The sequence below is a fragment of the Sitophilus oryzae genome, unplaced genomic scaffold (assembly GCF_002938485.1).
Source record: "Sitophilus oryzae breed Bouriz unplaced genomic scaffold, Soryzae_2.0 scaffold_130_pilon_pilon, whole genome shotgun sequence".
NCBI classification, from domain to species: domain Eukaryota; kingdom Metazoa; phylum Arthropoda; class Insecta; order Coleoptera; family Curculionidae; genus Sitophilus; species Sitophilus oryzae.
The window spans coordinates 739,079-753,429 of NW_022145960.1; the positions used below are offsets into that span (position 1 = coordinate 739,079).

The window sequence follows — 14,351 nt, forward strand, 5'->3', positions numbered from 1 at the left end:
GAAATGTTTGAAAAAGTGTAGTTTGAAATGTTGAAAAAGTAATAAATTAAAGGAATATTTTCTTACGCGTAAAAATGGTTTTTATACGTAAAAAGTATTTTTTTCTGCATAAATAAGGTTTTTTTTAACAGAAACAAATAGTTTTTGACGCGTAAAAAATAGTTTTTTACATGTAACCAATAGTTTTTTACACGCAAAAAATATTTTTTTGGGTAAAAGAGATTTTTACTAGAAACAATAAGTTTTTGACGCGTAAAAATTAGTTTTTTACGTGTAACAATTAGTTTTTTACACGTAAAAAATATTTTTTTTTGCGTAACAAAAGGTTTTTTACCATAAACAATAAGCTTTTGACCCGTAAAAAAATAATTTTTTACGTGTAACAAATAGTTTTTTACACGTAAAAAAATTTTTTTTTGGTAAAAAGTTTTTTTACCAGAAACAATAACTTTTTGACGCGTAAAATTTAGTTTTTTTACGTGTAACAAATAGTTTTTTACACGTAATAAATATTTTTTTTTGCGTAAGAAAGGTTTTCTGAACAGAAACAATAGGTTTTTGACGCGTAAAAAAATAGTATTTTACGTGTAATAAATAGATCTATATGCGTAAAAAATAGTTTTCTACCAGTAACAAATAGTTTTATACGAGTAAAAAATAGTTTTCTAACAGTAACAAATAGTTTTATACGCGTAAAAATAGTTTTTTACGTGTAACAGTTTTATTGGCGTAAAATAATAAAAATAGTTTTTTACGTGTAACAAATGTTTTTTTACACGTAATAATTTGATTCACTTTTACAAAATTTGTATTAAAATATCAATATTTCTGATAAACACGTGGACTACTCACAAATACACGTCGCGCCACTACGTATTTCTAAGCGGTTAACACGTTTCGTTACAACGAGCTCGTGTGTCAGAGCCGTCTCACTAGCTCGTATGTCACGGCCTTGAATTTTTACTCTCAGCGCGCGTAAAGAAGTTTCACCCCAAAATGTTTCATAAATCATGTCCTAAAATTGCATTAGCAACTATAAATATTTACTATTCTATTATATAATTAAAATTATTTATTATATTATAATTATAACAAGTACTAACCACAACACTACAACATAAAAAAACTATACACATATAAATTAAAATTCGTAAAATAAATGGCAAATAATAATTATTATTTCTACACACACCACTGGCACTAGCAGTAGATTGTGTTTGTCTCCAAATATATGCCCCGGCCCGTCCAAAATTCAATCCCAGCATCTTTTATCTTCGTCTCTTCAACGCTAATGGCGCCGAGCTCGCCTATCTCTTTCTCACAGGATTGATTGTTGGACGGGCCGGGAATCCACGAGCTTGCGACGTTACTAATTGACATCTTGTTAGAAATTGCAGACCTGCTGCGTCTTTTGCGTGTTTTTAATGGACAGAAATCGAAAAAAGCGCTTAAAACGGTAAAATCGCAAAAAGCGCTGGTGTCGCAAATAACGCAGAACGCTAAAAACGCTTTCTGTGTGGCCGTGGGCTAAGGGGATCAAGACAACTGGAAATAACCTTGACATGTTTCGAATTGTTTCTTGCATAGTGTAGACGCTTTTTTAGATTTATTTTTCCTATTTTATTTTCCATTTAGTCTTTATTTAGTCCATTCAAGAATGAATTTGAAAGTTACGGTAAAGATAATTAAATTTTCAAACTACTAAGATACTTAAAAGAAAGTAAAAATATCGATTTGAGTTTCTGTTCGTACTCTTTTAATTCCGATATCCATTGTAATCAGACGATAAACAATGGAAACACCCTTAATTAAATCGCCATCGAATCGTATTTCGAAACACAATGCTCAAGTAATTAAACTGTCCCCGTTCGTTGCTGTATTGGTGACTCAGAGTAACAATAACGCAAGTATTTGTTTCCTAAAAAATACGCTTGATTTTTGTATATTAGTGAGGAAGAACGTTCTTGTGAGGGTCTGTGATAAGTATCGAAATGTATAAAGAGCTTGAACTAAACAATCTATAGGCACTAATATATAAAATCCTTAAGTGACTGACTCACTGATTAATCACGATCCTGCTCAAACCACTCCACGTAAAAAGCTCGATTTTGGCATACAGGTTGATTCTATGGTGTAGAGGTTCGATAAGAAGGCATTTTTCGAAACAGGAATTCAAAGCCGAGTTGTCACTGCGCGAAACTGTTTCGCGAAACTAGCCTCGCTTCGTGTATACTTCATACTCACCCCAAAACTCGTTTCGTGAATATGTTTCGAAGTGAGCCAGCGTCAGTCGGTTTTCGTTCGCGCATCAAAAGAGCTTCGTCTTCCGTGTTGCTCAGAGTGTGACGTGCATCGTGTGTTTCGCGCCAGAAATGGACCAAGAATCATTGTCACGCGCAAACTGGCGGCTCACCACTTGTTTCCGCTTGGAGCACGAAACGTATGTTCCTTGTCCGAAACACACTCGCGAAACATTTTTTCGCGAAACAGTTTCGCGCAGTGACAACCCGGCTTAAGGGGGTGAAACTAATCCCTCAAATATTAGAATATTTTTACTCGATTTTTATTTAAAAAACGGTCAAGTTTCCGATAACTCTTAAACACGTATATTTTATTTTTTTTTACATATTTTAAGATTTTTTAAAAATGTATACAGGGTGTTTCGAAAAATCTGGTCATTGATTAATCACGATCCTGCTTAAAGCGCTTGACGTAAAAATCTGATTTTTGGAAAATGGATTGACTTTGGGGTGTAGAGGTTCGATAAGAAGGGATTTTTTGAAACTCGAATTCTAAGGGGGTGAAACCACCCCTCAAATATTAGAATAGTTTTTATTATATTTATTGAAAAGATTTGATTAAGGAGGATTAAGGTTGAGTTTTTCGGAAAAACTCTTAAACACGTATATTTTATTTTGTTGTTTTACATATTTTAATATTTTTTTAAATTTATACAGGGTGGTTCATAAAATATGACCATTGAGTAATCAGGATTGTGCTTAAACTTCTTGACGTTTAAGCTGATTTTTGACAAACGGATTGACTGTGGGGTGTAGAGGGGTTTCTCGAATCTCTAATTCCAAGAGGGTGAAAACGTTCCTCAAATATTACACTATTTGTTATTTAAAAAACGTTTAGTCTTTCGGGAAAACGCTTGGGAGGCAGGCATAAATAAATTCTCTAAACCCAAAACTCATTTCCAAAATTAAAAAATACCTCAATAAAATAAAAAAAAAAACTAAAATATTACTCTAAATAAAAAGTTATAACAAGTGTTCAAAAAGACTACCTTCTTGTGCTAGACAGAAGCCTAGGCGGTCGTAATAACATATTAGGGCTAATAGTTTGGAAAAGAAAGGGGGACACAATGGATCTGTAAGGTCGAAGTGATTAACCCCCCTCCCACTCATTCTAAATTCTAAAAAATTCTAATAGTTTGGAAAGCCTCTCGTATTTTTACCTGAAGCTCATCTAGATTATTAGCCCTATTATGACCATACACTTTGGATTTTACATAACCCCACAAAAAGAAACAAGGAAAAAAACGCAGGAAATCGCGGTCTTCGGGAAAACGCATAATTTGTTTTGTTTTTTTACATATTTTGAAATTTTTTAAAAAATCATACAGGGTGTTCTATAAAGTTGGGTAGGTAATTGATTAACCACGATTCTGCTTAAACTGCTTGACGTAAAAAGCTTATTTTTGGCAAACGAATTTTTCGGAAGTCAAATTCCAACGAGATGAAACTGCCCCTCAAATATTACCAAGTTATATAATAATATCGCCATATTGTTTTTAACATTGAAAATGTTTCTGTTATCCTATATAAGGGAGCCCAAATCGAATTAAAATGCTACATTTGCCACACCATGACGTCATATATACAAGGGTATAGGAAATCTCGGCGCAGCGGCGGCAGTCGGCCAGCGCGCGCAAAAACCATTACATCGCTAATTGTTTATTGATATATCTTTTATTAGTTTCAAAGCAAAAAATATGGGGTTTGCTTTGATACCTTGTCAAGACATAAGCGAAACTTTTTAAATTGTTTCTTTTTCATTTAGGCCTTCGTTTTTCGTTAAATGAAAGTTATATTAAAAAAAATCTATTTTTAAACCAAATTTTCGCATGATTGAAATGATTATTCATGTTTAAAGTTTTTTTTGGTCATAAGCGCTAATGGAAATGTTTTTTTTGTAAATAATTATAAAAAATTACTCCCTACGAATACTTTATTGTGTACTGGATCAAAAAATAAGTATTTGTTTTCTCTATACGGTGGTATTAATATATCGATTTTTGATGATCGGGCCTTTTTACCCGGTCTTATTTTGTACTACTTTCGGAATAAGGGTCCCCATATCATGTACTGTGATGTACTGTACTTCCATCCCTGAAAAATTCAGCTTGTGACACCAAAGTGAGAGGTAACGTCAAAATAAGCTTTAATCTACCTACATCATAGGTAGGTGTAGGTACTCTAGCTAAATTCTACCTAGACAGTAACTGAACTTGCTGACAGTAGTAATTAATTTGTTATCCGATAAGTAGTTGTCATTATATAAGTTTAATCATCTTATACCGCCTATAACGGTAGGTTTTGGATTTTTTCTGATTGGTTTGTTAAACAAAAATATACTGGGCATATAAATGTCTGTTACAGGTTAATTCGTTAAAGAAATATGTTACACACATATTATTTTAATAATAATAGTATAATAGTAATGGCTATATTATGTTATAACACATATATATGTATTGAATGTACTTATTTTAACCAATGCATTGTTTTGTTTTTAATCTCACACAAATAAGAAATGTTTATAGTTTTTATTATAAAAACAGTGATTATACAATTTATTTACACCTTACACTGTTTTCTGTAAAGGGGGTGTAACCAGGAGTATATTTCGTAACCTCTTACGATTTAAGAGGGCCACAAAGTATTTTATTACTTAATGCTTAAAATTTAATAATATATTTGTACATAAAATAAAATAGACTAGAAAGTCAATTAAATAATATTGACGTAATTACTAAATAAGTACAAAATTTTTTTTCTAATTATTTTAGTGTATTTTTAGTCACCTAATTATAAAGGAGAGATAACCAACCATTGCATTATTTTACTCACAAATAAATGTTTTATGGTTTTTATTATAAAACAACGATTAATTTATTATACACCCCTTATCCCAAACACTCCAAGGAGGGATATTTCGTGGCCCCTTATTTAAAGTGGACAAAGCTTTATTAGTCAATGTTTAATTACCCAGCGTCTTTAATAAAAATCTAATGTAATTTTTCATAGAAATGATCTGACATAAAAAGCAAATTTTATCAAAAACTTTTGATTATCTACAAGGAGTAAACCGCTGATAAATGTCTGTATACTAATGCCAAAGTAATGCCAAAAATACAAATTAAATACCAAAATTTCTCATATAATGCCCCACTAATGCCAAGCTGATTCCAATATAATACCACTAATACCACGAATAATATGTAACACATTTGTTTCACAAATTAACCTGTAACAATACTGGTAGGTACGTGCACAGATTTTTTCCTAGGTAACTTAAAAGTCGTTAAAATGTCTAATTATATTTAAAGAAGATATAATTCCAACAAATTACATTATAAGGCCAATAATGCACAAGTAATACCATTAAAATTTTAGCGTTTATAACTTGTGTAACATATTTCTTTAACGAATTAACCTGTAATAATAGTGAAGTAGAGTACGCGCACAGATTTTTTCGCTAGGTAACTTATTAAGTCGTTAAACAGGCCTATAAAAAGCTTATAACAACATAGGTAACTAATATTTATAATTTAATTCGAGTTTTAATCTCAAATAATAAATGTTTTTACTGGTGTATTTCTGAAGTGGTCATTATTAAAAGTAGATATTCTTCAAGTTATGTGAAGTAATAAGTAATGTTTCCGGTGAGACCGCGTATATGTCACCGGATTCTGGTTAGTATAAAGACTTTTTCTATAGAAAGAGTTTTTTTGTATATTTTCCTTTCAAAATAAGACTAATTTCTTCTTATTCTTTTAAATATTACAGTGTTTCTTTTTCCTAAAATGTTATACTTAATTTTCGCTTAAAATTAAAAAATCACAAATGAAGGAAATATACGTTATTGAATAAAGTTTATACAAATCACTTTACCATAACAAAAAAGTAAAAACATATCATGGCGGAAGATATTTAGGTGGCATTTCACACATTTATCTATTAAAATCGAGATTAAAATAATAAACTTGCGTAACATGTTATACACGAGATAGAAAGTTTCAGAATCGATTAATACGCAATACGCTACGCAGTCAACTTATTCCTATGCGCAGATGAGCGTCTTCAAGACTCTTCCTTGGGCCAGGGTCACGACGCCGCTGAAGAGGAATCGGCCTACGTTTGGCTAAACAGGCTGGATACGGTGGAGTACGATATTGGCGAGTCTGAATATTTATAAAAATTTGCAAAGTAAATATGTTGGAAAAATACTTAATCCATACATAAAATCCATACATATAATAAATCCATACATAAAAATTTTGTTGCATCCATCCTGCCGAAACCGCTTTACCAATCTTGTTGATTCTTTTTTCAAATGAAAGGTAGCATGTAGATTTGTTATGAAGTATTTTTATAGTGCTTAATGGCTATTTCTTTGTGTAAAACGACTAAATACTAAAACATACCTGAAAAACACCTACACACAATACCTCCAGAAATAAATTATTTGTCATTGTCAGTGGTGTGTCAGTTAGATTATATATTACGTTTTTAGATATTTTAGAGTGAGTTCATGCCGTCAGCTTTAGATACATAAATATTAGCACAAAGGTTCGTTTAAACGACATTAGTGAATTAGCTACACAATGCGATTTTAGGAAATTCATCATCTTAGAGAGTAAAATTATCTCGGAACAGTTTGTTGTATGAAAATTCCTTACTATTTGGTCTAGAAGAATGAAATCCTACAAAAAGAATTAGAAGAAATTTTTGAAATTCATCAACCAAATGGGTAAAGTTAGTAAAAATTTATATAAAACTTGGTGACCTCGGGTTTATACACATAAAATTGGCACAAAGGTAAAGCGAATTTATGAAATTTATAAATTCTTAGGGAGTAGAATAGGGAATGAAAGTTTGCTGTACGAAAATGCAATACTATAACATTATAAACCAGACAGTATAAAATTTTATACAAGGGTTTATTTAGTGACATCATAACGAAATATATCTTCGTCAATTATCCTTCAAAGAATAAAAAATAACCTATAAAGAGAATATTAGTGCTCTTAATAAATAAAAAAAAAGATGAAAAATAAAAAACATCTATATATGCTCACTAGCTCTATAAAGAAGTAAAAATCATTTAAATCAATGCATAAATGATTCGAGGTGTAACGCGAACGTAGTCGCGAGAAAAACTAGTAATTTATTAAATTATTTTATTTAACTCATTAATTTTCACTGAAAGGAATTTTTGTAATTCGCCACTATATTAGTTAAAAACTAAGAAACTCATATCAAATTTAAGTTTTGCGATTTTGACTTATACTTTTACAAAATCTGAACACATTTTTAAAGAAAAAAAAATTTTTGATAATATTTGTGTAGATTGACTACAAGTTGTATAACATAAATTTCTACGACCGGTCTACCTAGTGGGCTGCAGCATCGCCTTGTGGTGCAAAGGTGGGCCTGTTAATCTGTGACGTGACGCACAACAGCCAAGAAAAACAGAAGCGTGGCTAAGAATTTGGTAATTTAAAAAAAAGTCTTTTAGATACAGTAGTAGGTATTAAAAAGTTTTGTGTTTAAATGGGGTTTGCCCTTAACAGTTAAAAAATTATATCGTAAAGTGTAACTTTCCGTAAGAATTCTTTATCTGTCATCGATCATGATCTGTCATCATGTTAACCTAATGTTTTGTATGTTATTTTGTTTTCGTCATACTATATTGTTATATTATTATAACATAAGCAAAATCAGAATGGAAAAGATGCATATAACGTCCGCCGGACGTTATCATAACGGCCGGCGGCCGTTAAGTTTCTAAGGTAATCGTAACGTCTGTCACCTGCAACAATGACTATTTATTGTCAGTTGGACTTTTCAAAAATTGGGAAAATAGACCATAGCGAGATGTCGCGAGAAATTCCGTTGGAAATACAGGAGGAAGCGGCTGCGGCTACTCAAAATTTACTTCCGACTATAACCAGAGAGAGATATCAGCAGGGAATATGACAATTTTTTTTGAAGTGGCGGGATAGAAGTATAAACAGCGTAAATGAAGCGGTATTGCTGGCTTATGCTAAAGAATGTCTGAAATGTATCTCCTACATCACTGTGGACAAAGATATCCATGCTGAAGCTTGCGTTGAGAGTATATGAAAACATCGACATATCAAGGTAAAAAGCCATTATATTCTTCGATATTTAATCATACTCATCTAAATTATATTTGTTCATAGATTTGGTAAACTGTTCATGTTTCTGAGGCGCAAAACGAAGGTTATTCACCAAAAAAAGCCAAAGTTCTGTCGGAGAATGACATAAATAATTTTCTACTGGATGCCGATGATTACACCTGGTTACTCGAAAAAATTGTATTGGTGCTTGGTATTCTTGGAGCTTGTAGGCGCAGCGAGCTTTGGTCACTCACAGTTGATGATTTCGAAGATTCGGAGAAAAATATTCTTGTCTCATTAAGAAATACTAAAAATAAGAAAGATAGGAAATTTCTTATTCCAAAAACGGGCCTTCCGTTTTGATGCCTATGGTTTATACAAAAAATACATCAACCTGCGTCCTCGTAACTCTGACAATCCAAAATTTTCATTGGTTACAAGTTTAAGAAGGCAAAGTGTGTTAAGCAAATCGTCGGTATACATACCATCGGGGAGCGTACCGCAGAAAATTGCAAAATTTTTGAACTTGGAGAATCCAGAACGTTATACAGGGCATTCATTTCGTAGATCATCAGCAACCATGCTCGCCAAAAATGGTGGTGATTTACTATCGCTAAAGGGAGCTAGGAGGATGGGAGTCTTCAACAGTGGCAGAAACTTACATAGAAAATCAGTTCCAAAAGAATGAAAATAACAAATCAACTTTTTCATGATAGCTCCAAAAATAATGTGTCTTTAGTGGATACAAATATTTGCCATTCTTCAGTAGCATCATCTTCTTCTATGAAAAATCTGTAAATCCCTGGGAAGGATTATAGATTTCTAAGAACAACAAGTGCACTTTAATTTCCATGTTCATTATCATGAAAAATGAATTTTAGTATAAGACATTATGTATTTTATCCTTACTTGTGTTATTGTTCAATAAAATTTGTTATTAAATAGTAGGTGTTTAGTTGCTCTAAAAAATCTGCAGTATGACGAAAAATCTAGAACGCAACACGGCCGATAACAAATAACGGCCTTGGCTGCTTATGATCCTCGGCTATCGCCTCGGATCACAAACTTCAGCCCGGCCGTTATTTGTTGTTTATCGGCCTTATTACGTTAATAACTATTTTTTTTGCTTGTTTGTTTTACGGATAGGTGCGATCGCATAATTATTATTGATAATGTTTTATTTAATGTTAACATTACTTCTTTTTCAGTGAATCTTTAAATCTGTTGTTTTTTGTTAAGTTCGTTATTTAAACATATGTATGTAATACACTCATATTAACACTAACCATATTTTTACGTTTTTATTCATCATTTTCAATGCCCCCCCGGTTGCATCTTTGTAAAGGACTGTGAATTTTTCTCATGCTGACATAAATGTGAGAAAATTTTATCCAGTTTGTATATTAATGGAAATTCTTGCTTTGCTTTATTATCACCATTACAAATGATTAATTCGATGCGGACGAAGTCGCGGGTACACGCTAGTTATTAATAATTACGTCTGTGTGGAGAACAGATGGAGGTATATCATATAATATAAGATTTTGGTGTGCTTAAACAGAAAATAAATGGTTTACTAAGTCATTCTGACGATTTTGTGCTGACGTAGAGCACTGTTGCAATGCATTTATTTCGCCAGTTCATCCATAACAATAGATGATTAGTCGACCACAATACCCTAGTTAATTTTGCCGCTCGTGTAGGCATCGCTTAAAAAGGGATAACCTTGTATTGTTGTGTTCGATAATGTTGTCGACGTTGCATCTGAAGAAGGATGATACCATCAATTAAATAGAATAGTAAAATAATGATTTAATATTTTACCATTGCGATAAAAAAAAGTAGTACAACAAAATATGATTTAATCTGCTGGTCCATAATAAAATAAAAAAAAAACTTGAAAAATTGCCCATTTTTAAAAGGTAGGTAATTTTTTTATACTTTTATTTCGCCACGTATACCTACCAATTGAACACGCAACTTGAACTTAGTTGCCGATATATCGGGTGCCCTCCCGGGCATGGACCTTCCTCGTCATACCTGGAGTCGTCTAAATCGTTTTAGGGTGGGTCATGGCAGATGCCGTGATATGCTTAATAAATGGGAAATTGAAGACACAGCATGCGGCTGTGGCGCATGCGTGCGACTGTGGCGCCCCACGACAAACGATGGAACACATTCTGACCGAATGTCCACTCAGAGCCTTTCCTGGGGGCATCCAGAACTTATTTTGCGCTACTTCTTTGGCAATTGACTGGATAAATGACCTCAATATAAATGTTTAATGTAAATTTTGTTCCTGACTACATATATTGTCAAGACTTAAATAGATGTCAACTTGGGTTTAGATCAAATTGGGGAAAAAAACACAAATAATATAATCCTAGTAAATAAAATATAATTCGAGTAAACCGATTTGATATAGGCCCAAGAGATCGGTTACCTGCATGACATCGACACAGATATGTTTTTAAATAACATTGATAATTAAACAATTAAAATACAACAATCTCGGGTCGATAGTCAAACGCAGGCTACAAAGTTCGATTTCCTCATGGTCACTAGCCGGGTGAATGTAATTAGACGAAAACAGATTGAACGACGTAACCGGCGATGACCACGAGGGATAGAAAATATAAAAATGTAATGCTAAAGAGAGTCGAGAAGTTAGTCCCATCGATGTGAGTCGTATTATACAGTTAGTAATTCGCGTCATCAGTCCGTTAGCAGAAGACAGCGCAGACTGAAAATGTTCCTGTAAGTACTTAGTTAACTAAACCATTAAGTCTTGGCATTCCCCAAAATTGTATTATACTGTGAACTTTATGTTAAATAAATGTGTATTTTATTCAATGGTTGTTTTGATTGAGAGAGAGAACCTGGTATAGCGACCCTAGCAAACAACCCCCAGCTAGGTCGCGACATATGGTGGAGGCGCCGGTCTCTTTTTTTTAATCAAAGCAACCTTTTTGAATGCAAAATTTTAATTACTTTCTTTAACACCACGACATGTGTTGGAGGCGCCAGTCTCTTTTTTAGTCAAAGTAGCTTTTTTAATGCAAATTACGGGTAAACCCCACACACCACCGCAACATGTAGTGGAGGCAAAGTTCTTTTATTTTGTTTAATTCAAATATATATATATATTTTTTTTTCAATACTTCCCCACAATCAAGACATGTGGTGGAAATGTCGTTTTTATCTGCTGCAAAACAGCCCTTTTAAAGTAATTTTTTTAATTAATTATTTTTATATTTTACGCCACCACAACATGTGATGAAGGCATGTATTTTAATTTTTTTTATATTTTGGGAATGCCAAGAATGTCCTAGTTTTAACTTATTGAATTGATTCAAATATATTTAGTTTTTTTGCTTTTTAACATAGTTTCTTTATTTTGATTAATATTATCCAATATGCAATTTTCGTCAAATTTAAATTTTTGCATATCAATTTTATTGCCCGATTTTTGCTTTCGTAAAATATACGAAATGATTTTAAATTTTAGTATATTTAAGTTGATAAATATTTAAATAACCTATATCTACTATTATAGTATGAATATTTTATTTTATAGTTTTTATTAAGTATCACATAATAATTTAATACCCTATATATTATTTGAATATTATTTATTACATTTATTTATAAAGTCAAGTGCTGGAAAATGCTGACGACTGTAGTTTTCACCCTGACCTACACATCATGTTTATTTTGAAATATGAGTACATTCTCATCCACATTTGTTTTATTATTTCTCTAACGTTTAAATTTCATTCAAATGCCAATGGCTTTGTCTATATTTAAATATTTCTTGATATATTTCAATGTCATAAACTCTCTAACTAATTATTTTTAAACAAGCTAAACTTTTTATTTTAAAATTTTTCATGATGGAATTTCAAAGACTTCCAGTTCTGCCTAAATTTGTTGAACCCCCTACATTTGACCCTAGGTACGATTGCCCAGTGTCTTTTATTTCTAACTACGATAAAATTACTGATAGAAATGGTTGGGATTGTGCATATAAAATTCGATATTTGCAGTGTTACCTGAAACACGCATCTGTCTTTTGGTTTGAAAAATACGCGAAAAATAAAAATAATTTACATAAAACTTGGCCGGATCTGAAAAGAGATTTTATTTTAAATTTTGGCGGTGATATAGCAATAAGAAAACTAAAATCCAAATTGCGCTCACGTAAGCAGGATGCAAACGAAGATATTAAACACTATTACTTTGGCTTACTTTCAATGTTTCAAGAAATATATGATGAAATTAATTTTGATCAGTTCAGAGACTATTTTGAGAATGGTTTGCATCCATCTTATGACAAATATTATTATATGTTGTCAAGCCGTGATATGGATTTTACCACGTTAAAAAGTATTATTTTCAAGTTGAGTGATCTAAAAGACAGAAGTTCAGATTGTAACACGTTGGCACGTTCGTCCCGCTTCTACGAAGGTAGTACAAATTTAAATAATTCAGCTAGTAAAAATAATTATAAACATAATGATTACTATAATTATAATTCAGACGATTTAAAAAGGAATAAAAGACAGGTAGAGCATGACTCTTCGTACAATGGTCATAGGGTTGAAGATATTGATAATGTAAGAGGCAAATCAGGACATGAGAATAAAAAATGCTATGGCATGAATATTAGCTATGATAATCAGTATAAAACAGTTAATGCTAGCTATAGGTATAACAATACAGACGAATATAATTTTAATACGAATTATGAGAGAAGACAACAAAAGTTGATTGAAGATAACCGGACAAAGAGTTTCGAACAAAACCCACCCTTAGTTGAGGACTACCAGAGCAGGATTTTTGAACAAAACCCACCCCTGTTTGAGAGACAAACAGCTGATATGCATGGTATATTTATTGTGTCAGAGGAGCATGAGATAGAGGAGAATAGTGTGAATATTTTGGAAGAGGACGATTTGGATTCCCTCAATTTAGAAAGTGCACGGATAGAGGAATATTGTGATGCCCTCCCCGTGGCAATGGGATACGCACAGGCAGAGGAAGTGAATGATACCCTCCCTGTAGCAATAGAGTTCGCACAGGTAGAGGAAGATGATGCCCTCCCTGTTGCAAGTGAAGTTATGCCGGCTGAGGATGAGTGGAATACCCTCCCTGGCAATGTCGAGGAAGATGAAATAGAAAAATGGAATCCTTTCTTTCTCGAAGAAGAGAAATGCAACTCCTCAAGTGTACCAATGTTTTGTTTTAACAATGTGGAAGATAAAGATATACCTCCGACACAAGAAGTTACGCATATAAGAAGCAAAAGTATACGTCTATTAGACAACCCTTGTTGGAACCGACAGTTTGACTATTTTGATCGTAAAACAAACGTTCCAAGAGAAGAAACTCGTAATGAATTTAGACCCCAGCAAGTCATTTCTTGCACAACTAGGACACTGGATATGATGACCAAAAGGCCAAACGCCAAGATGGCGAAGGATATCATTATCCACCCTAGCCACCCTCCCTGGACTCGATGCTTATGAGTCATATTTAGAGTTGAAATTAGAATCAAGAAACGCATGATTGTATAAAGGACCTGATAAAGACTATTTAATTAACTTAGTATTTATTTTTTTGACTTTTAGTTGTAAGACTTATTTCTTAGACTTATCTTAGACTGGCAGAAACTAATTTATTTTTGAGTATTTTTAGGTGACATTTATTTCCTAACATTGAGCAAAAATAAGGATAAGAAAAAAGAAGGAAAAAAAATACTTTCAAGGTAAGCTGAGGTAAAGTATACTCAAACCTACTACATTTACAGCTCCTGGGGAAAGATTGTGTAGCTATGCTGGTCTTAAAGAACTGCTCGGATGATATTTTGTTAGTTGATTTGTTGTTATTTTTATTCCTAGTATCAACGTCACGTGACTAT

The 14,351-nt window shown here is 32.6% G+C and overlaps 2 protein-coding genes across 2 annotated transcripts in view; both read left to right on the top strand.

The window, feature by feature from the left end:
• The window catches only part of LOC115874968, a gene marked incomplete in the record, with an annotated part of 636,162 nt that overhangs the window by 242,466 nt on the left and 379,345 nt on the right, over window positions 1-14,351 (top strand).
• Window positions 12,013-14,034, top strand: LOC115874970. Its single transcript, XM_030890277.1, has 2 exons — window positions 12,013-13,079; window positions 13,134-14,034. The coding sequence occupies exons 1-2, from the start codon at window positions 12,322-12,324 to the stop codon at window positions 13,957-13,959; spliced, it is 1,584 nt and encodes a 527-aa protein (XP_030746137.1). The 5' UTR covers window positions 12,013-12,321; the 3' UTR covers window positions 13,960-14,034.

Bases quoted from the DNA above. Each gene is read 5' to 3' on its own strand.
- LOC115874970 (XM_030890277.1), top strand. From the start codon at position 12,322: ATGATGGAATTTCAAAGACTTCCAGTTCTGCCTAAATTTGTTGAACCC. The intron at 13,080-13,133 runs ATGCTATGGCAT...AGTTAATGCTAG, and splicing joins TCAGGACATGAGAATAAAAA to CTATAGGTATAACAATACAG.